The 23081-nt window shown below is 42.5% G+C and overlaps 1 protein-coding gene across 3 annotated transcripts in view; it reads left to right on the forward strand.

Annotated features, from left to right (window-relative positions):
- The window catches only part of LOC128693588 (probable cytochrome P450 CYP44), a 221016-nt gene that overhangs the window by 121517 nt on the left and 76418 nt on the right, over window positions 1-23081 (forward strand). For all 3 annotated transcript variants that reach the window (XM_070080067.1, XM_070080066.1, XM_053783389.2), the window contains exon 7: window positions 10045-10139. In XM_070080067.1, the coding sequence (XP_069936168.1) occupies window positions 10045-10139 (95 nt within the window). The remainder of the gene's footprint in view (window positions 1-10044; window positions 10140-23081) is intronic.

The following is a 23081-nucleotide window of genomic DNA, read 5'->3' on the forward strand; positions in this document are numbered from 1 at the left end:
TGCCCAGCTTACTCTGTCTAGCGTGGATGGTTGGATAAGGTAAATCCTAACCTAGCTAGTGTGCATGAGCTTAATCCTGGCTTTATAACTCCCTGTAAATAATAACTAGGTTAAATCTGTCCTAGCTACTATAACTTTTGTAAATATTGCACAAGCCTAGCCTAACTGTGGCTACCTTGCAAATCCACTGTAAGTAATTAACACACAAGTCTCCTACTCTGGATTACTTGTAATCACTGTAAATAATTAAATTCACAAGCTTCTCTAGCCTACTTGGCCTGCCTGTAAATTACTGCAAATAACAACTTCTGTGTATAGTCAGCTTGGCCTAGCCTCTGTGTAACTTTGGGCCTGGGTGTGCTAACTTAACCTAACTTTGTTAAACTGGTTCCTAACTGTGGCCTAGCTAAGATAGCTTAACCTAACTCTGTTAAACTGGTTCCTAACTGTGGCCTAGGTATGATAGCTTAACCTAACTCTGTTAAACTGGTTCCTAACTGTGGCCTAGCTATGATAGCTTAACCTAGCTATTCCACATCACAGTTTTCGAAGGACCACTTTTGTGAAAATTTGTGTGGACTGCCTCCAAGTGAGTCGCCTACCCTAGCAAACTCTGTTGACACCGAGCTCTGAGGTCGGTACCCCAGCCTCACAAGTGGCTTATAGGACAGATTTTCACAAATGATTGATGTTACAAGAAAACTCGCCTGCATGCACTTATAAAGGACTAACTTACTTGGTGTTGCAGCATATATCCTGATCTTCACTTCCCTAAGCTTAGCCTTAGCCCCTTTGGACTTCCCCTGAGAAACCATGTGCAACCGGGAGCATTAATTCCTGCAATATTCAATTGTAATTAGTGTCCTGCCTGCACCTCAGAAATTCCTATATCCAAGAGGGTATGTATCCCCTAGTATAACTATGCAGACTCAGACACTAGCTTCCAGACTGCTCTGAGACACTGGTACTTACTGGGCATGCACCGCCTGTTGCAACCGGGCCCACAGTAAACTCACTCACAATCTCCCAAGACACTGGCCAGAAATCTACAAGATAAAGGTGGAGGTCTTGTCTTACTGTATGGGCCTGACGGAGGAGGTCATCTACGGTACATCGAGGTGCCTCTACCAGATTTCCCCAGGTCTCAGATGTGAAGACACGTGGGGGGCGCCGTCTGCTGATCACGGCACGTGTTGTCCAGTTGGTGTCTGTCTTAAGAAGGACGCTATTGTGTCTTTGAGACCCACGCCTCGTCATTCAAGCTAGGGCTGCCAGTTCTCCCTAGCTAACTTATCCTAGTGTTTGCCTACATTATCGGCCTATTACTACCTATGTTAAGGTCTTAGGTCTACATTATTATTATCTACAGTTGCCTTAGTAAACCTAATATTAATATACTAACAGTAAAACTACCTACTCCTTCCCTGAAGAATAAATCTATAAATTAAATACATGCCTACCAAGAATCCATCGCCGACCAGAGAGATTGCTTTCATGTTTGGGTGGGGTATAAGGGCCATCCAGCTCAGCCATCCCGTACGGCCATGCTGGACCTGTCCTGTGGAACTTTAGGGACCAAATAAATTTCCACACATCCTTTCCAAGATACAATACTATGTACCGCAAACATTCCTTACCCTATTCCACTCTTTAATATATCCTTACCTCGCCTATGGTATTTGTGCCTAGGGATCAACCACAGCCAACCACCTTAATTAAACCTTTAATAACCCAATAAAAAGCTGCTGTGTGGATGATTACCCGCTCCTGTGCTAGACAGCACACCCCACCACTTTTCAAAAGCATAACCTAGCTAAATATACGAGACATACACTCACATTATTGTGGCTACTACATATGCAGAACATAAAATTCCACTATAAACCCTTCACTTAAACTACTACTTGACAGTTACAACAGAATGCACAGTCACAATACAAGGCATATGACACTTCAACATCCCTCGTGTCAGTCTCACACTATGCAAAAACGCTATGCACATAAAATGCCAGAAGATCTGGAACTCACAACCGGAACCGGTAAAGGATCTCCTGACTACTTGTAAATTTAAGACTTTGCTAAAAATTCATCTCTCAATACTAACCAAAGCAACTGCTAATTAATTATATTATATGACCTCAAGACTTAAACTTCTGCCATTTCATGAAATATTACTGCCTGAACCATTATTTGTATTATTGTTTTTATGTACAACTTTAAGATTATTTTTATAAACCTCCACCTTGACTACCTCACATTAGTATTAAGATTAAATAAGATTGTAATACAGTTAACTCAAATTCTTGTCTTAGTTTTATGTATTTACTATAAGGATTAGTCTGCACAAAATGCCCCGGCATGATAATGGCTTTCTTTGTACTTAGCAAACCAAAACTGTAATTACACATTGAAACCGTTACAAGGAAATAAACCATTATCATTTTCGTTATGTTGCTATGTTTACACGAACCCACGCTGCCTTCCCCACCACCAACACTGTCTTTCCCACCATCTATGCTGTCTTCCCCACCACCCACATGGATTATTATTATTATAATCAAAAAGAAGCGCTAAGCCACAAGGGCTATACAGCGCTGCAGGGTAGGGAAGGAAGCAAGGGAATTGGATGGCAGAAGGGAGGGGGGATGATCAGCAGGTTACAGAAAACAGCGGGGCAGGGGATAGTACGGGGGTAGAGGGTAGCAAGAGATACAAGTAGAAAGGGCTGAAAGTATCAAAATTTGTGGAGTAAGTCAGTCGTTGTCAAAAAGTCAATGAGAGAGTCCGGATGAAAGGTGGGTCCATCAGCGAGAAGGGAAGGTAAAGAGAGAGCAGCGGGGCGAAGACGACGACAGAGGTAAATTCTGCGTGCTCGTTGATAAAGTGGGCAGTCCAACAGAATGTGGCTGACTGATAATGGAGCTTGGCAATTCTCACAGAGAGGAGCAAGACGCCTCTCCATGAGATATCCATGAGTAAGACGAGTATGGCCAATGCGAAGACGGGAGAGAGTAGTCTCCCAACCTCGACACTGGTGATAAGAAGACGGCCAGTAACCTATACTCGGTTTAATAGACTGAAGTTTGTTGCCGAGCATAGTAGACCAACGTTGTTGCCAACGGGTGTGAAGGTGGGAAGATATTACAGCAAAATAGTCCGTACATGGAATACCTCTATAAGAAACTGGTAGGTCATGTACTGCTGACCGCGCAGCAGTGTCTGCCTGTTCATTGCCCTGTACGTCAACATGACCAGGGACCCAACAAAAAACAATATCTTTATGCTTAGTAAAGATGCGGCGTAGCCAAAGTTGGATACGGAGGACTAAGGGGTGAGGTGTATCAAATTTTTGTATAGCCTGTAAAGCACTAAGGGAGTCTGAGACAACCACAAATGATGACACAGGCATAGATGCAATACGGATAAGTGCTGTAAGGATGGCATATAATTCAGCAGTAAAAATACTAGCTGAAGATAGTAAATGCCCTTGTACGACGCTGTCCGGAAACACTGCTGCGAATCCTACGCCGTCAGAAGACTTAGAGCCATCTGTGTACACAGCAATGGCATGAGAATGAGAGTGAAAGTGGTCAAGAAAAAGAGAGCGGGAAGCGACCGTAGACAGTTGGGCTTTCGAGCAAGGGAGGGAGAAAGAACAGACTCGAACAGCTGGAACTTCCCAGGGGGGTAGGGAAAAGTGTGATGCTACATGTACATAGAAAGGTGGTAGTTGAAGAGAAGACAAGAGCGAATGAAGGCGAAGAGAGAAGGGACGGAGTAAGCAGGGGCGGCGAACAAATAAAGAATGTCTACTAATATCAGTGACCATTCTATAAATGGAAGGATTGCGGAGATCATGAGAGCGTACATAGTAGCGCAGGCAATGGGCATCACGGCGATCGGATAAGGATGGAACGTTCGCTTCTGCATAGAGGCTTTCGACAGGGGAAGAGCGAAAAGCACCAAGGCATAAACGTAATCCTTGGTGATGAATGGGGTTAAGGCTAGAGAGAGTAGCAGGAGATGCCGCTGAATAGATCTGGTCACCATAATCAAGTTTCGATAAAATAAGGGTGGAATGTAGGTGAAGGAGGGTTCGACGATCAGCTCCCCACGAAAGATGAGCAAGGGTTTTAAGAAGGTTCAGCCGGCTGTGACAAGTTGCCTTCAGAGAGGTAATGTGAGGTTTCCAGGATAACCTACGATCAAAGAGGAGGCCCAGAAACTTGACTGTATCACGTTCAGGGATACGTGAGCCATAGAGGTACAAAGGATGATCAGAGATGACAGAGCGTCTAGTGAAAGTGATTTGGTGGGTTTTAGTGCTGGAAAATTTAAACCCATGTGTGGTGGCCCAATTGGAAACACGGTCGACTGCATGCTGGAGAGAAACTGTAAGGAGGTGACAGTCAGCGCCTGCACAGGCAATAGCGAAGTCATCAACATAGAGTGATGACCAAATATTTGATGGAAGACTAGAGGCCAAATCATTAATAGCAAGGAGAAAAAGTGTTGTGCTCAGAACACATCCCTGGGGGACACCTTCAGCTTGGATAAAGTCCGGGGAGAGCACATTATTAACCCGAACACGGAAATGCCTGTCAGTTAAAAAGTTCTTAAGGAAGGATGGTAGATTGCCTCGAAGGCCTAAGGAGTGGGCTTGGGCTAAAATATTATACCTCCAAGTTGTGTCATATGCCTTCTCAAGATCAAAAAATATGGCAATAACTGAGTGGTTATTCGCAAAGGCATTACGAACATACGTATCCAAGCGCAGTAAGGGGTCTATGGTAGAACGTCCCTTACGAAAGCCATATTGACGAGTGGAGAGACTGTTGTGTGTCTCTAAATACCACACTAAACGTCTATTTACTAGACGTTCCATTACTTTGCAAACTGCACTGGTAAGAGCAATGGGACGATAGTGGGAGGTTTCATGTCCCGTAGTGCCTGGTTTGCGGAAAGGGAGAACAATGGCGGATTTCCACAGCTGTGGAAGAACTCCTTGTGACCAAATAAGATTGTAAAGGCGTAATAGGACTGCAAGGGCTGACTGATGTAAATGTTGTAGCATACGAATATGAATGTCGTCGGGCCCAGCTGCCGATGATCGACAAGCTGAGAGTGTTGCCTCCAGTTCTTGAAGTGTAAAAGGCACATTATACTGTTCTTCTCTGAGAGAAGAAAAGTCCAAGGGTGCTAACTCTCTGGCAGACTTTGAGGAAAGAAATGAGGGGCATAGATGGAGTCCCTGAGAAATACGGACCAGATGATTGCCAATTTCATTGGCAACATCTAGTGGGTTTGCTATATCAACACCGGCAACCCGCAGAACAGGAGCCGGGTCAGGAGAATATTTACCACTCAGTTTTCGTACTTTTTTCCAGACTGCACTCATAGAGGAAGCAGAGGTAATGGTGGAGACATAATCTCGCCAGCAAGTGCGTTTAGCGTCACGGATGACACGGCGAGCGATCGCTCGCTTCTGTTTAAAATCAAGGCGTCTCTCTGTGGTTCTATTGTACCGGTACCTGCCCCATGGAGTGCGTTTCAAACGTACTGCACGAGCACAAGCAGGAGACCACCAAGGCACGCATTTCTGAGAATGCCTGCTCGAAGTTTGGGGTATAGAATGAGAAGCTGCGGTGAAAACGGAGGATGAGAAGAGGTGTAAAAGCTCATCGATGGAGGACGAAGAAGGAACCTCTTTAAAAACAGTCAGGTGTGAGTAAAGGTTCCAATTTGCCCGATTAAATTGCCAGCGTGGGGTGCGAAGAGGTGGCGAATATGAAGGGGAAGTAAGAATGATTGGGAAATGATCACTGTCATGTAAGTCCGGGAGAACAGACCAAGTAAAGTCTAATGCGGCGGAGGAAGAGCAAACTGAGAGATCGATGCAAGAGAGAGTATGAGTCCGAGGATCAAAATGGGTGTGAGTACCTGTATTTAAAACATGGAGGGGGTGGGTGGCAAGAAAAGCCTCTAACTGAATTCCACGGGAATCACAGTGAGACCCTCCCCAGAGGAAATGGTGGGCATTAAAATCACCAAGTAACAGAATTGGTGGCGGTAATGACGAAACAAGGAAGGCAAAATCCGGAATAGATAATGCCCGAGAAGGAGAGAGATATAAAGAACAGAGCGTATACCACCTATGTAAGTGGATACGGGCTGCTGTGTAATGCAGCGAAGTATGAACAAATAGCTGATGGTACGGAATATCAGTGCGGAGAAGAAGGGCACTTTCATTAAAGGTCCCATCAGGAAAAGGATCTGAAGAATACAATAAATTATAGCCTGAGATGTGAGAAATAACAGCAGAGTGTAATTTTGGTTCCTGTAAGCAAACACCAACAGGGGCAAACTGGGAGAGTAACATCTGAAGCTCACCCCGATTACCCCTGAGGCCACGTATATTCCACTGTAAAAAGGCCATGAATGGCAATGATAAAGATACTTGAAATCCGCAGGTAAGGGTTCCTACGGACTAGGAGGGTTAGAAAAGTCCACATGCGGAGGCAGTGGAAAATGTTCAAGCAGCGAAGGAACGGTGCGCTGTGAAGAAAGGAGTTGCGCAGATGGAGCAGAGGAGAGAGAAAGAGCGGAAGGTGGATCAGTGTCCATTGATGGTTTGGTCTCTGCAATATATTCAGAGATTGCTTCAAGTGTTTCAGAATTCAGAGATGTCGTATGGGAGACAATATTGGGAATGGTAGGGGGAGGATGAGTAAAGATTGGAACTGTATTGGACTGTACCAAGGTAGGGGGGGCGAAAGGGTGGAGGGAACTGGAGAAGCGTGGCAGGGGACAGAAGAGACAGGAACCTGGGAGGTGGCAGAAGAGGAAGAAACTTGGGAGGGAACAGGGGAGGAAGGTACATTACGAGGAGGAGGGTGAACCTCTGCACTTGTAACTGGGCCAGTGAGAGGGGAAGAACTAGGGACAGAGACAGGGAGGGTAAAATGAGGAGGTGGAAGATGGGTAGGAGGTGTTACCGGACCTTTTTTTGACTTTTGAGAAGTAGAGGGACGATTGGGAAGAGGTGTCGTACGAGGTCTCGTCGATACTGAGGCTTGTAAGAGAGAACTCGAAGAAGCGAGATTAGACTGAGGCGTTGAAGTAGGGACGTCTGAGCCGAGGACAGCAAAAGGATTAGATACAGGAGTGATTATGGGAGAGGTAACCACAGAGGTGGGTGTAGAAGATGGGATACCAGAAGTGGGGGGACGTTTTGAAACACGGGAATAAGAAACACGTGGGAGTCTCCCTTGGAGGCGGAGATGAGAAACTGCCATGGCATAAGGGAGACCTTCTGTCTCTTTGAGGTAACGGATTTCCCGCTCGTTTAAATAGACCTGACAACGGCGAGAGTACGAAGGGTGAGCCTCATGACAGTTAAGGCAAGAGGGAGATCGATTGCAAGACGTATTAGAATGGTCATCGGCACCACAGACTGGGCATTCGGCGATAGATCTGCAATATTTCGCTGGATGGCCAAATCGCCAGCAATTTCTACACTGTTGTGGTGTAGGGATCACCTTTCGAACTTGTAACCGATGTCCTGCTATATAAACTGAGGATGGGAGTTCTCGGCTGTCAAAAGTTAAACGAGCCACATTGCTAGGGTATCGTCTCCGCCCACGGGCAGGAAGAACGTAAGTGTCTACCTTGAGGATTGGGAGATCTTGGAGTTCCAGCTGTTCTAGAATGTCGGTGCCACATGTCTGGAAATTTTGTTGAACTATGGTATGGGGCAGAATAACGGTACCACTACAAGAATTGAGGGAATGATGTTTTTCAAGGGTGACAGGAACAGTATCTATATGGGAAAGACGAGAGAGCTCACGAGCCTGGGTAGCATTCTGTACGGTAATGATGCGCGTACCGCTCTTAAGAGCATGAAAAGAAATATCTTTACCAACATGGCGTAGGAGTGCCTTGCCAATACTATGGTCAGAAAGATAGGCAGTAGAGGAAGTTGGTTGTAAAGTGAAGAATTTAGTCCACTGTTCAGTCTGAAACTGAGCGTGGAAAGGTAGTGAAGGACGTGTCGATCTTTTCTGAGAAGAACGAGAAGGTGAAGGTGGAGAAGTATCATCAGCAGGTAATTGTCGTTGACGTTTAGGCGTGGGACCAGAGTTGGTCCGACGTGGAACGGGTCGGCGATTTGAAAATTGCCGCACCGTAGAGGGAGAGGCCGGAAGCATAGTCAGAGGAGAGCGAAGGTCTGATAAATCGAAGGAGTCAGTCGAGGCCTCAGTACCTGAAGCAGGTGAGGAAACAGCACCGGCAATAGGTACAGAGGCATGAGGAATGTCTGAAGAGTGGTCCAAAGACGAGGCGGGGTCAGAACGGGGTGCGGTATCAAGAAGGGGCCCGGGGGTAAAAGGTTCATGGACTAGGGCTGCCATGGTTAGGTTACTTCTTTCTTTTTGTTTTTAAGAAAAAAAAAGAAAGAAGAAAAGAAAATAAAAATAAAAAAAAGAAAAAAAAAAGGGGGGACCGGGGAGGGATAGTTCCTAGGAGGAATGAAAGGGCCAGAAATCTCCCTCCGCGCCCAAGAGGACTCGACACCGCTAGTAGCGCAGATGCAGCATGGAACCCGTGCCATACCCTACCCTTCATGCCAGTAAACCAGCAATCTGGGATAGCAACCTCACATCTGCCGAGCTACCTCGGTGGACAAAAGAGAGGGCGGCCGGATATCCACCACAAAGCATACCTCCTTCAGCCACCACCCCCGGAATCCGAAAGGTGGCTTCCAGAGATACACCCGTCGCCCAAAAGACACCCAAAGCTACTCCGGGATACCGGAGAGGGATCGGGACATCCCTAGGCAATCCAGATTCCACGGCAAACTACGCCACCGCCAAGAAACCTCAACGGAATGGGATCGACCCCGGTGTCCTTTCCTCTACCTAGGAACTAGCGTGCCTGTGGGAGAAATCCCAAAGGACAAAAAGAGGAAGGGCAAAAGGGAGGAGTGGGGAGGAGGAGGAGGAAAGGAAAAAGGGGAGGATGGGGAGGATGGGATAGGGGAGGGGAGATTGGGGGGTAATTAGGTTCGGTCTGAGGAAGAAGACCGATAGGTCTAATTCCTCAGACCAAGAGCCTCTTCACCACGCCAAGGAGCCCCCCTTGAAGAGGACCACCCACATGGAAATAAGTCACTTTTTTGGTGGGAGGTGGAATGCTGATAATCGTCTATTTTTTCAGCACTATTTCTGGTAACCTGGGCATTGCTTTATCACAAACTCCTCAAAACCATCAGATTCATCTTCACTGACACTTCAGTCTGAGTTAGAACTATCACTTAAGAAGGGATGAGTCCAACTTCGCCGGAGAGTGAAATATTCCTTACCACTACGGTTTGTGACCAAGGCGTACTGAATTAGCACACCCACAATGCAATGTGGGTGCCCCGATTTTTTTCATACTGCGCACAGTGACCACGCAAACCCATTCTCTCACATGCAGGCCTACCAGCTTTCTCCCCCTAAATTTGAAGCTGCTAGAATTTTGGTGTAGTGTTAAGGGACCGACACTGGCTCTCAAGCTGTAATATTATGGGACTGACAGTGAAAGGGTAATGTTATCTCTTATTTAATCTGAAGATGAAAGTGTAATCATAAACTTAAGATCTGTTACCATCAGTCATCCATGAGCTACCTTGTCAACAATACCTAAATCTTATTTTACCATAGTTTACCATAAATGACAGTGTGCAGAATTGTAGTTATTTGTTTTATGCTACAGGTGTTGTGGGTAGAGGAGTGCAGTTGTACTCCTGTTATTCACATGTTGTTCAGGACTTTCATATGCTGGCATATGTGGTTCTCGATTTTTGTCAGTTGCATGAATTTTTATGGTTTCTTAAATATTGAGAAATGTTTAGAAATGCTGTGTTGCTTGAGGAGTATTAAGTAAATTAATGTAGCTTATAATTTGCATGCTTTGGATAAGGAGTTATTTAAGTGATGTTTTTACAATTTTTCCTATGCCACCTTTTTTATTACAACATTGTTAACTTCATTTATCTTTCAGCTGTCGGCTGAGCTAAAGTTTTCATTGCGGTTGTATCGCTACTTCAAGTTCCCAAAATATAGAAGACTTCAAACTATTCAAGATTTCTTTTATGGGTAAGATTGATATAAGTGGCATGGCTTTAATCAGAATGCTTTATTTATTATTTTAATGTACGGTAATATATCTAGGATTTTGCAGAAAAAATGGAATTTTCTAATTAATTTGTATAAGTTTAGTAAATGTATGTTTATTTAAATGCTTAACCTTTAATTGTCCAAACGTTGATCTGTTTTCACTGCTAGTGCTGAAAAGAAGGAGGGCAATTTGTGCTCAATAAGACAAAAAAAAGTATAATGACAGAGCGTATAAATATGTTTGTGAAGGAAGGAGGGGTAGGGGTCGTCCCCAAAAAGGATGGAGGGAGGGGGTAAAGGAGGATTCGTGGGCAGAGGGCTTGGACTTCCAGCAAGCATGCATAAGTAAGTTTATTCAGGTATACACAAATACAGTTACATAGAATTATCATACATAGCAGCATATGTGTAGAGAACCTAGGTTAACCTAGGAGTGAATGGTTTTTGGGACCTAATGAGCTGTTGGAGTGTTAGCAGGGTAATATTTTGTGAGGGGATTCAGGGAAACCAGTTAGCCGAAGTACAATGCCTGCACTTTAAAGGAGGGGTTTAGGATATTAGTAGTTTGGAAGGACGTGTAAACTGTCATATCTGATTATTATTATTATTATAATCAAAAAGAAGCGCTAAGCCACAAGGGCTATACAGCACTGCAGGGTAGGGAAGGAAGCAAGGGAATTGGATGGCAGGAGGGAGGGGGGATGATCAGCAGGTTACAGAAAACAGCGGGGCAGGGGATAGTACGGGGGTAGAGGGTAGCAAGAGATACAAGTAGAAAGGGCTGAAAGTATCAGAATTTGTGAAGTAAGTCAGTCGTTGTCAAAAAGTCAATAAGAGAGTCCGGATGAAAGGTGGGTCCATCAGCGAGAAGGGAAGGTAAAGAGAGAGCAGCGGGGCGAAGACGACGACAGAGGTAAATTCTGCGTGCTCGTTGATAAAGTGGGCAGTCCAACAGAATGTGGCTGACTGATAATGGAGCTTGGCAATTCTCACAGAGAGGAGCAAGACGCCTCTCCATGAGATATCCATGAGTAAGACGATTATTATTATTATTATAATCAAGGGGGAAGCACTAAACCCGTAGGATTATACAGCGCCTATGGGGGGATGGAAGGCATTCAGGCTTAATTCAGGGAACTGGAGCACAGATCCAATTCCCTAGATCAAGAGCCCCTCACCAGCGTCAAGGAGCCTTCCTTGAGGGGTGTCATATCTGAGCGCCTCTGCAAAGAGTGATTATGTATGAGTGATGGTGAAAGTGTTGAATTATGAAAGTTTTTTTTTCTTTTATGGTTTCTTTCTTTTTGGGTCACCGTGCCTCAGTGGGAGACGGCTGATGTGTTGAAAAAGAAAAAATTGGGCCATTACTTACCGAGATATTAGGTGGTGAAGTTAGCAGTAGATGCTTATGTGACGGCAACGTGGAGTTGCAGAAATGTTGCTGATATTCTTTTTTTTCTTTCTTTATTTTTTATTTTACATTATTTTTATGTTCTGATGTTTATAGCCAATATTTGTTCTGACACTAATATTAAGTACAGAAATAGTAATCAAAGTCACACACTGACGAGTGAACATGTTCACCTGCCTTGGTCATATACTGTTTAGAAATATGTAAATTATTTCTAGGTAGCAGGTATTGTTGGTAAACATACACCGGTAAACACTGGTGTATGTATTTAATTTTCACTGTCACTCAAACATGTCTATGAAAAAAATGGTATGGTGATTCCAACAATATGTGGGAAAAGACAGTTATGTACAGTTAGAACATTAAAAGAAATGCTGCTCCACGAGTGGCTTATTCAGTCCTAATACACCGGGCAGGACCGAGTATACTCGGTCCTCAAAATGTGGTTTTTTGCGCACGTCATCCGACTCCCCCAGCGCATCTAGGTTCCCGTTCTCTATTTCTGACCAATCACAGACCTTCCCTGAGTCACCCTGGCTGAGCGGTGATAGCGGCTGCCCGCTTCCCATTGGTCGAGAGAGCAGAATGTAAACACTTCTACCTTGCCGGCGCCAAAACTCGTGTTTCTCGGTTGAGTGCTCCTTATATACTGAAGTATTTCACCCAATACAATGTCGGTAAGTACTGATTTGTGTGTCTAGTGCATAAATGAATAGTTTAGCCATATTTTGATATATATATATGAAGGCATTGTGGAGCATATTACAAGTGCACCATGCAAATGAAAAAAGTGCAACAAAATAAGACCAAGTACAGTCGTTCCTGCCCTTTTAGGTGCAGTTTTCAAGTTTCGGTATATAAATATTTCCATAAAATTTGGTAGTGTATATATGAATTCAGTAATGGTCAGGGTGTGTACAGAATGTTTTTATTGTCCTTCCAGATCAATAAGAAATTGTTCTACGGTGAGTCCTCCGAGGATAAGTCGAAATTTGTCTGTGTTTGGGACAATAGTGACTCAGATCAAGACCCAGATGACCTGGATTTGCTGGATAGTGAGGATGAATACTTGCCACCAGATGCAGAGGTGTCAACAGATGAGGAGGAGGAAGCTGGGCCACCACCAAAAAAGCAAAAATTGAACAAGAGGAAGAAACGTATTACTGTGGAGGAATACCCTGATGAAGAAGTGCTTTAAGATGATCTTGCTTCTCAAGGAGACACCCAATGGAAGAATGTGGACATGCAGACTGACCCTTTGCCTAAATATCAACATATAAAGCCTGTTGAAGTTAGGTGTGCATATGATTATTTTACAGACTTTTTTACTCAAAACATGACAGACAACATTACATTTCAAACTAATTTGTATGCCAGGCAAAAAGACATACATACTACTTTTCAAACAGATTCTGAGGAAATAACTAGGTTCATAGGTATTCTGTTGCATATGGGTTACACTGTACAGCCATCCATTGAGGACTATTGGAGAAGTGCAAGTAGGATAACTCAAGTTGCAGAAGTCATGAGATCAAAGAGGTTTAGGTTGCTGAGGCATACCATTCATTTCAATGATAACACACAAAAGAAGGATAATGACAGATTCTACAAAATAAGGCCTCTTTACAATGCACTAACTAAAGCTTGCTTGAAAGTTCCAGCTACACCCAAGCAGTCTGTTGATGAAGTTATGGTTGCTTTCAAGGGTAAAACAGCTGGAAACCTAAGGCAATACATCAAAAACAAACCAGACAAGTGGGGTTTCAAACTCTTCTGTCGTGCCAGTGAAGATGGAATCATACATGATATACTGATGTATCAAGGTAACCCAACTTTTGAGAACCATCACATAAAGCTGCCAAATGAAGAAAGTGAGCTCCCAATGAGTTCCAGGATTGTTCTTGTACTTGCAGCATCTCTCGACCAAAGAAAAACATCAGCAGTCTATGCTGATAATTTCTTTTCAAGTCTACCTTTTGTCAAGGTACTGAGAGACAAGTATAACTGCAGGTACACTGGAACAATACGTGATAATAGATGTGGTAAGCCACAACTGATGCCTGTGAAAGAAATGCAAAAGAGTAATGTGGCCAGGGGCAATTTTGATTTCCAAAGCAATGATGATATCCTTCTTGTAAGATGGAAGGACAACAAAGTTGTGACTCTAGTCACAAATGATGTCGGAGTTTATCCTTTGAGTCTTATTGAAAGATATGACAAGGCATCAAAGAAGAAAGACCACTTTGAGTGCCCAGGCATCATCAAGAACTACAATGCAAACATGGGAGGTATCGACGAAAGTAACATGTTGGTCCAACTTTACAAAACACCAATGAAATCAAAGCGTTGGTACATGCGGCTCTTTGCTTATGTTCTGGATGTTGCTGTTGTGAATGCATGGCTTCTTTACTGTCGTGATTGTAGGTCACTAAACATGCCATGCACACCACTGAAGCTATTCAGGCTTGAAATCTCTGTCACTGCAAGATCCAAAGGACAAAAGGTCAACTGCACCATCATGAGACGAAGTCGAGATTCACCCAGTACTTCTTTGGTTGACAGTAATGACGATCTGTCAAACGTGGAATACCCATCTGCATTTCAGTACCAACGTGCAGAAAGGCCAGATGACAGTGTGAGGTTGGATAAACAGCTAGGTCACTGGCCAGTGCTAGGTAAGCTGCTTTCATGCAAGTTTTGCAGCAAAAAGAATAATCATGTCACATCCTCATTTTGCTGTGCCATATGTAAAGTAAATCTGTGCATAAAGAAGGATAGAAATTGTTTCATAAAGTTTCATTTGTGAAATTAGTGATGTGAAATGATTGTTCTTTCTCAGGGAACTCAGGAATATTTCATTTGTAAGTTGCATCCCATTGCAATGTGTCATTGTTGATAAGTAGTTCCTATTTCTATTTTTTTACTGCTTACAAATTGTTCAGAAACAAGTTTCATTTATGTTTTTTATATTGTCTACTTGTATAATAAATTTAAAAAATATTTATTTTTTTTTTACAACAATTGCAACATTGCAACATTCAAAAATGGTATACCCCAAACGGGCAGGACCGAATATACTTGGTCTTCGAATATCTGCAATTGCGCGAGATGTTACTTTCACAACTCCGTTTGGATGGTCTCAGTGACCTTACATCGAGTGGCTCTATCCTCTCATAGGAAATCACTTTCAAATTCACACTTCAGACTGCCTTGCCCACTGAAGGGATATATAGCGGGAGGAGTTAGATGGAGTGTAGCGTGGGTAGAGGTAGTAGTGGCAGTAGTAGTAGTGGAACTAATGTGATGAGAAGGGATGGGTTAGAGAAGGACATGTATGGGTTACTTACCTAACTTCGTACAAATTTCATAGGATTACCATTCCTATTGATGCACTTGTTATGTCTCCTAGTCACTGATAAGACAAGTATGGAAGACAAAAGAATCAGTATCCTTCCACACCTTGAGGGTTCAGTGGTAGGGGACATGTCCATGTCACAGAGCTTATGCTTCATAAGGTTCCACATATTCTCTTATCTGATTTAAGTTTGTTTACATCTTTTGCAATATGGCAAGAACACTATTTTGGATGCAAAAATTGCCCTGGCACATCTTTAAACTGTAAATAGCTTGCTATGGGCATACTTATGCACCTGCATATTTATGATGTCTACTGTAGATACAGGTTGACCATCACTAACCCGGCATCACCGGAACCTGTAGGGTGCCAAATTAGTGATTTTGCTGGATTACCTTCCTGCTGTAGTGTTTCTTATAAATACACCAAAAATGACAGGTTTAACTTGTTTAGAGGATATCAATCACTCGGACTACTTATGAAGGTAAAAGAATTTATAGTTCGGCTGGTTTTATTAATATCATTAATAATCACATAATGTTTCCATTATTTCTTATGCGATAAGCAAGACTACTTATACCATAACTGTCATGAGTAGATATAATTATTCTTTAATATTAAAATGCTATCCAGATAACTTGTTAAATATTCACAAAAGGAAACAGATTTTCTTGACTCGATCACAATGAGTCAAAAGGGTATATACACAGGCGTTTATAAACTTAAACACAATATTAACACAAGTAATCGAGTTCTTCCTCAAGGATCTTTTCACAATATCTCCCTTTTCGAACCGAGTTTACGAACAGACTATCACTTAGACGTGTTCACTGTTACTCATAACTTCTAGGAGCTTCTCAACCACCTTCTCAGACCAAGTAAAACCCGACCACAGGGCTTCCAAATTTCCTAGGTACTCTTCGGGAATTATAGTGAAGGTTTAAGCTACGCTCTCCACCACATCCTACCTCGACAATAGGGAGGTGTGAACGGAACAAGGTAAGGCTTTACCACCATACCTCAACTCGGCCTGAGCGGGGGCTGAGTAACTCAAACTGTCCCCTGATGCTTAACCATGCTGTACCAGCAGTTTAGAACAATGAAACATCCTACCTATGTACAAAGCTAAACAATTTTTTGCCAGATAATATTATTAAGCCAAGTATATTAATTTTAGCTATTAGTGAAAATACTCCTTAATATAATATTAAGTGAAACAGACAAATCAACACATAAATACATCGTCCCAGTTTGTGGTTAAATAAACAAGGGGCATAACATTAGGTTAGAATACATATTGACCTATCGGTGATATTTATGCATCAGCGATTTCACCCAATTAATGCCTTATTTTTGGCCCATTCCATTGTTCCAATCTACTAAACTCATGACTATCTTGCTAGTATTCCTTTTATTCTGTCGATTGAGTATAAGAAACCGCCCATTTACCTATTTCAACTACCCAATAAAGTGGTCAGAAATTGGTTGTTTGGCCAATTTCACACAAATTTCAAGGGATGCTAATTTCAAAATAGGGTCCGGAATAAGCAATGCAGACCTTCCTGCCACTTAAATAGCATTCTCTCTGTTCATCAGTCATGCCTCCAAGCCCCTCATATATTACACTTGCTTTCTGTTTTGAATTTTTATTCACACATAAAGCAGAAGAGTTACTGCTATGCAGACTACTGCATAATTGTAATAAATGTATAAATAATGTCATCCTATTCATGACTGTGTATTGACTGCCCAATTGAACATGTACTGGATGGTGACATCATTTGTTTACTCTTGAACATCGGAAAAAATCGAACATTTCTGTTGCTTTGAGCTCAATTTCAAGGCACTTTTCGTTGTAAAAGCTGTTGAGAAATGGTTTACCAGCTAAAGTTAAAGATTAAATATAAGGGGTACTTAGCTGATAAGACAACTATCGCCCACACAGCCGCCCCTGCAGGCGAGGTCTTGAGAAGCTATCATATCCACTTCACAATGGGCTGTAATAGAGTATATTATGTTAATAATTTACCCCTAGGGGTTGTTATGTCAGCATATTTCATTCACTGATTGCTGACAAACTTACATGTGTGGACTCAAAAGTCCGCACCTCACTGCCGACTACAGGTTGATTACAAACTCTTTGCGACACAAGAACTGCTCAGTGCCCCGTACTACAAGAAATCTGTAACCTACCTTGCTCTTGTAGCATGAGCTATGGTGTTCTTTACACCTTCGACAAGTATCAGTGACTTGATAGAAGCTGAAGTGTCCTTGAATGTCCACGTCTTCCATAGTCTAAGGAATACGCACACTGGTACACTATGTTCCACAAGATTTGTCTTTATTGTTCACAATCTTGTCACTAAAAAAGCTGATCACACTTCCCTGTAAGTGTTTATTGTGTTTTGTGAGACACTTTGTTCACACTAACGCACGGATCAGTGTTCTTTGTTGGTTATCCTGGCGTCAGTGTGACTCCCAGTAGGGTGAAAAGTAATCTGACCTCACATCGTCCTACGCCACTGCAATGCCCCTTGAACATAAAGGAAAAGCTGACCTAGTGCTTTTGCTTCCTTGCCACTTCCTCCATAAAGCAAAGCAGAATGCTTGATTCTTGCTGTCTTAAGCATAGACAACAATGTACACTATCTTTACCATGGTAATAAAGTGAGATCAGGATTTTCCTTAATTGTCCTGCTAAGGTAAGAGATGGACTGTCTTTTATTAAACTACACTTTGCAACACTGGACTCTTGCAAGGAGCGGCGGTCGCTTGACCACGTTGCATACTCGTATTGCATCTGGGATCAATTACTTGCTGTAGCAGTAAACAAGATGCTTGCCCCTTCTGAGAGGGCTGGGCCCTTCAGGGCTGAAAGGGGCTGAAGGAGGCTGATACCCCCCTCCTGGAGAAAATTTCTCCACAAAAGCAATCAAAATCATATATATTTCTATAATAATAAATCTTTCATTCTATCAAATGAGACCAGAAAAACGGGAATACAACCATAAAACCATACGAAAATACACCTCAAATTCGCTGTTTTACACCAAAAACACGATCGCAGGTTTTTTCTCATCATGTACTGCGTGCTGCAGAATTATTTTATACAGTGCATACTTACCACACAGACCTATTCTCTCATATGTAGGCCCAAATTTACTGGTCACAGCTTCTCTGAGTGAGTTGAGCTCATTGCAATAAATGGAGAAAAATAAATTGGAATGACTTATGAAGCAAGTAGCGCCAAGAAATAAGTGAACCAACGACCGGATTCAAACGGATTCGTTGAAAACAAGGTATTCCTTGACCGGATTCATAAACTGACAGGGTTGTATGCGCCCTCATCAAGCACCCAAACAGTAACTACAACAAATAGATACAATACAAATAGAGAGAGGTTAAGAGAGTGGTGAAGCAATGTAAAAAGATGGAGGGAATATTTTGAGGAATTGTTAAATGTTGATGAAGATAGGGAAGCTGTGATTTCGTGTATAGGGCAAGGAGGAACAACATCTTGTAGGAGTGAGGAAGAGCCAGTTGTGAGTGTGGGGGGAGTTCGTGAGGCAGTAGGTAAAATGAAAGGGGGTAAGGCAGCCGGGATTGATGGGATAAAGATAGAAATGTTAAAAGCAGGTGGGGATATAGTTTTGGAGTGGTTGGTGCAATTATTTAATAAATGTATGGAAGAGGATAAGGTACCTAGGGATTGGCAGAGAGCATGCATAGTTCCTTTGTATAAAGGCAAAGGGGACAAAAGAGAGTGCAAAAATTATAGGGGGATAAGGGTAGAATCTGGGCAATTTTCCGCGCGCTCAACCAAAAATCGAAAAATTATGGAAATTGAGTTATATATACCGAAAAATAGCTTACCTCTTTGGCAACACAATGGTACAAGAATCAATGTTCTAAGACGTATCTACAAGAAATTATAGTCATTTATATCAGGTATGGTAACGACGATGTAGGTAGCGCGTCTGTTCTCAACCCATGTATTTTTTGGAATTTTTTCCTTGTTTTTTATTGCTTTTTCTTTGCATTATTCTTTCTAATATAATAATTGATTATTTGGCATCATATAAGAGTAAGTGGAGCTTATCAATAGACGTCTAGCCTATCAGGAAGCACCTGGGTACACTCGGCAATGCTCCCCCTCATTATTACGTTTATATCAGCTTATATATCAACTATACGGCTTATTTATCTATCAGAATTGATCTAATATGATATAATAAACACTATAAATAACAAACAAACATGTTATATACTCTAGACTGAATAAAATAGGCCATAATATAGCGAGAGTCCACCAGCAATATTTCGATATAAATGTGTTACTCCTCGTCTCCTAGTTGTATTGTTTGGTATGTGAGTGATAGAAAACGGTGTTTTGAAGAGGATAACTGCACTAGAACATCAGTTTAAGATAAGATAAGATTTCGTTCGGATTTTTAACCCCGGAGGGTTAGCCACTAAGGATAACCCAAGAAAGTCAGTGCGTCATCGAGGACTGTCTAACTTATTTCCATTGGGGTCCTTAATCTTGTCCCCCAGGATGCGACCCACACCAGTCGACTAACACCCAGGTACCTATTTGCTGCTAGGTGAACAGGACAACAGGTGTAAGGAAACGTGTCAAATGTTTCCACCCACCGGGAATCGAACCCGGGCCCTCCGTGTGTGAAGCGGGAGCTTTAGCCACCAGACCACCGGGTCACCCCAAAAAACGCAATTTCCGCGCAAAAAAAATTTTTTTTTGAGACTGTAGGCCTGCCGACGTTTTCTAGGCCTATATCTAGGAAGTAACTTTTTCACATATTTCGCTAAAGTACACCATTATTAATGATTGTATTGAAATGATTTTCACTGACAATATAAAACAAAGTGTATTTGAAAATGTGATGATTCTTTTTTTGGAATATTTCAAATATTTTTGATTTTGTGGGAGATAAAAGGCAGATATTTTGGTGAATGCAAAAAAGTCTATCAAATGTATTTTTTTCCATGATAATAAGATATATTAGATGAAACATGTGCATCCAAAATTAGTGTCAGATGTATTCTAACAGTTGGGATTGTCGGAAGTGCCACTCGAAGTGCCATTTTGTCATACTTTGCTGCCATATATGAAGTCACTAAAATATTTTTTTTCTCTGTTGTTTGTTGGCCAATCATACTGAAACTTTGTCACATTCTTCCACATATGAACCTCTAAATGTACACCAAAAATAAAAAAAATTGGTTGAAAAATAAAAGAGTAGGCCGAAATTAGTAAGTGCGGCCTAAGTCTGTTGAGTATACCTGATAAAGTGTATGGTAGAGTTATTATTGAAAGAATTAAGAGTAAGACGGAGAATAGGATAGCAGATGAACAAGGAGGCTTTAGGAAAGGTAGAGGGTGTGTGGACCAGGTGTTTACAGTGAAACATATAAGTGAACAGTATTTAGATAAGGCTAAAGAGGTCTTTGTGGCATTTATGGATTTGGAAAAGGCGTATGACAGGGTGGATAGGGGGGCAATGTGGCAGATGTTGCAGGTGTATGGTGTAGGAGGTAGGTTACTGAAAGCAGTGAAGAGTTTTTACGAGGATAGTGAGGCTCAAGTTAGAGTATGTAGGAAAGAGGGAAATTATTTCCCAGTAAAAGTAGGCCTTAGACAAGGATGTGTGATGTCACCGTGGTTGTTTAATATATTTATAGATGGGGTTGTAAGAGAAGTAAATGCGAGGGTCTTGACAAGAGGTGTGGAGTTAAAAGATAAAGAATCACACATAAAGTGGGAGTTGTCACAGTTGCTCTTTGCTGAAGACACTGTGCTCTTGGGAGATTCTGAAGAGAAGTTGCAGAGATTGGTGGATGAATTTGGTAGGGTGTGCAAAAGAAGAAAATTAAAAGTGAATACAGGAAAGAGTAAGGTTATGAGGAAAACAAAAATATTAGGTGATGAAAGATTGGATATCAGATTGGAGGGAGAGAGTATGGAGGAGGTGAATGTATTCAGATATTTGGGAGTGGACGTGTCAGCGGATGGGTCTATGAAGGATGAGGTGAATCATAGAATTGATGAGGGGAAAAGAGTGAGTGGTGCACTTAGGAGTCTGTGGAGACAAAGAACTTTGTCCTTGGAGGCAAAGAGGGGAATATATGAGAGTATAGTTTTACCAACGCTCTTGTATGGGTGTGAAGCATGGTTGATGAATGTTGCAGCGAGGAGAAGGCTGGAGGCAGTGGAGATGTCATGTCTGAGGGCAATGTGTGGTGTGAATATAATGCAGAGAATTCGTAGTTTGGAAGTTAGGAGGAGGTGCGAGATTACCAAAACTGTCGTCCAGAGGGCTGAGGAAGGGTTGTTGAGGTGGTTCGGACATGTAGAGAGAATGGAGCGAAACAGAATAACTTCAAGAGTGTAACAGTCTGTAGTGGAAGGAAGGCGGGGTAGGGGTCGGCCTAGGAAAGGTTGGAGGGAGGGGGTAAAGGAGGTTTTGTGTGCGAGGGGTTTGGACTTCCAGCAGGCGTGCGTGAGCGTGTTTGATAGGAGTGAATGGAGACAAATGGTTTTTAATACTTGACGTGCTGTTGGAGTGTGAGCAAAGTAACATTTATGAAGGGGTTCAGGGAAACCGGCAGGCCGGACTTGAGTCCTGGAGATGGGAAGTACAGTGCCTGCACTCTGAAGGAGGGGTGTTAATTTTGCAGTTTAAAAACTGTAGTGTAAAGCACCCTTCTGACAAGACAGTGATGGAGTGAATGATGGTGAAAGTTTTTCTTTTTCGGGCCACCCTGCCTTTGTGGGAATTGGCCAGTGTGATAATAAAAAAAATAATAAACAAATAGACTGATCTACTTTTAAAGTGGTTATTAGTAAAATATATACAGTGATCCACTAATTGGATTCGTCCAGGTTCGTCCATGAAATAAGTGAACAAAGGACCGGATTGAAACGGATTCGTTGGAAATAAGGTATCCTCTGACCGGATTCAAAAGCTGACTGGTTTTATAATGGTCTTGCCGGCTATTCGGGATCGGTTCCCCAGTTTTTTTCCATTCATTTCAGCCGGCTACAGCAAACCCTCAATTCTTTTGTTTAGAGAACATGAAATTCTCTCATCAGAGGGTGTTCAGCAGGGTGACCCACTCACTCCACTTCTCTTCTGCTTGGCAGTAAGAGAACTTCCAGCCTATGCAGCGAGCTCAACATCTGGTGCCTGGATGATGGCACTCTGGCAGGCACTGAAGAGTCTCTGTTAGAGGACCTACAACTAGTGAAGACACAGGGAGAAGCCTTGAGACTCATCCTTAATCCCTCCAAGTGTGAAATCATCACAACAAACCAGGAAACAACCAATGCTGTGCCAAGAATCCTCCCGGAAGTCTCTACTACCACTCCATCCAAGAGTACCCTCTTGGGAGCCCTGCTGGGTCACCAGGCCATCGACACAGTCCTCAAGGACAAACTGAATGACCTGAAGAGAATGGAGGAGAGAATAAGCGATCTTGATCCCCTTGATGCTCTGTATCTCCTCACGACAGTATTTAAGTCTCAACACTGTCGCTTGATCTTCAGTTAGTTCCAGACTTTGGAACAGAACTTCTCCAGGCTGAGGGACTGACAACCTCAAATTACGACTTTAAGGGTGATGGACTGATAACATCGTCTTCACATCTCTACTGTTCCTGCCTACTTTCTGGACTCGACTGAAGAAGCCTACTGTGTAGGCGAAACGTTTCGGAATAAAGTTGCCTAAATGTTGCCTATGTGTCTTAACTACCATCCTGTCGGTATTGTATATCATTTTGATATTCACTCTATAGAATATATAGGGGGTGGTAGGAGAAAATTTTCAAACATCTTCAGGAAAAACCTTGAGTTTTCCCTGAAGTAAATTTATTCTTTTCTCTGAGGATGAGGGGTCCCAAGGACAGTTCCAGAGGTGGTACCTCATATATATATATAGATAGATAGATAGATAGATAGATAGATAGATGGGTCCACCTCTGGTGTAAATTGTGGGACCAATAGCCTCGGAGAAGTGGATAAAAAGACTTCAAGGAAGAGTATTTGGATTTCTTCCTGAAGCCGTTTAAATATTCCACTTCCTCTATCACCCCCATCTTTTCATTCTTTTTACCAATAGGTATATTTTATTACATAATA

The sequence above is a fragment of the Cherax quadricarinatus genome, unplaced genomic scaffold (assembly GCF_038502225.1).
Source record: "Cherax quadricarinatus isolate ZL_2023a unplaced genomic scaffold, ASM3850222v1 Contig127, whole genome shotgun sequence".
In the NCBI taxonomy this organism is placed as follows: Eukaryota; Metazoa; Arthropoda; class Malacostraca; order Decapoda; family Parastacidae; genus Cherax; species Cherax quadricarinatus.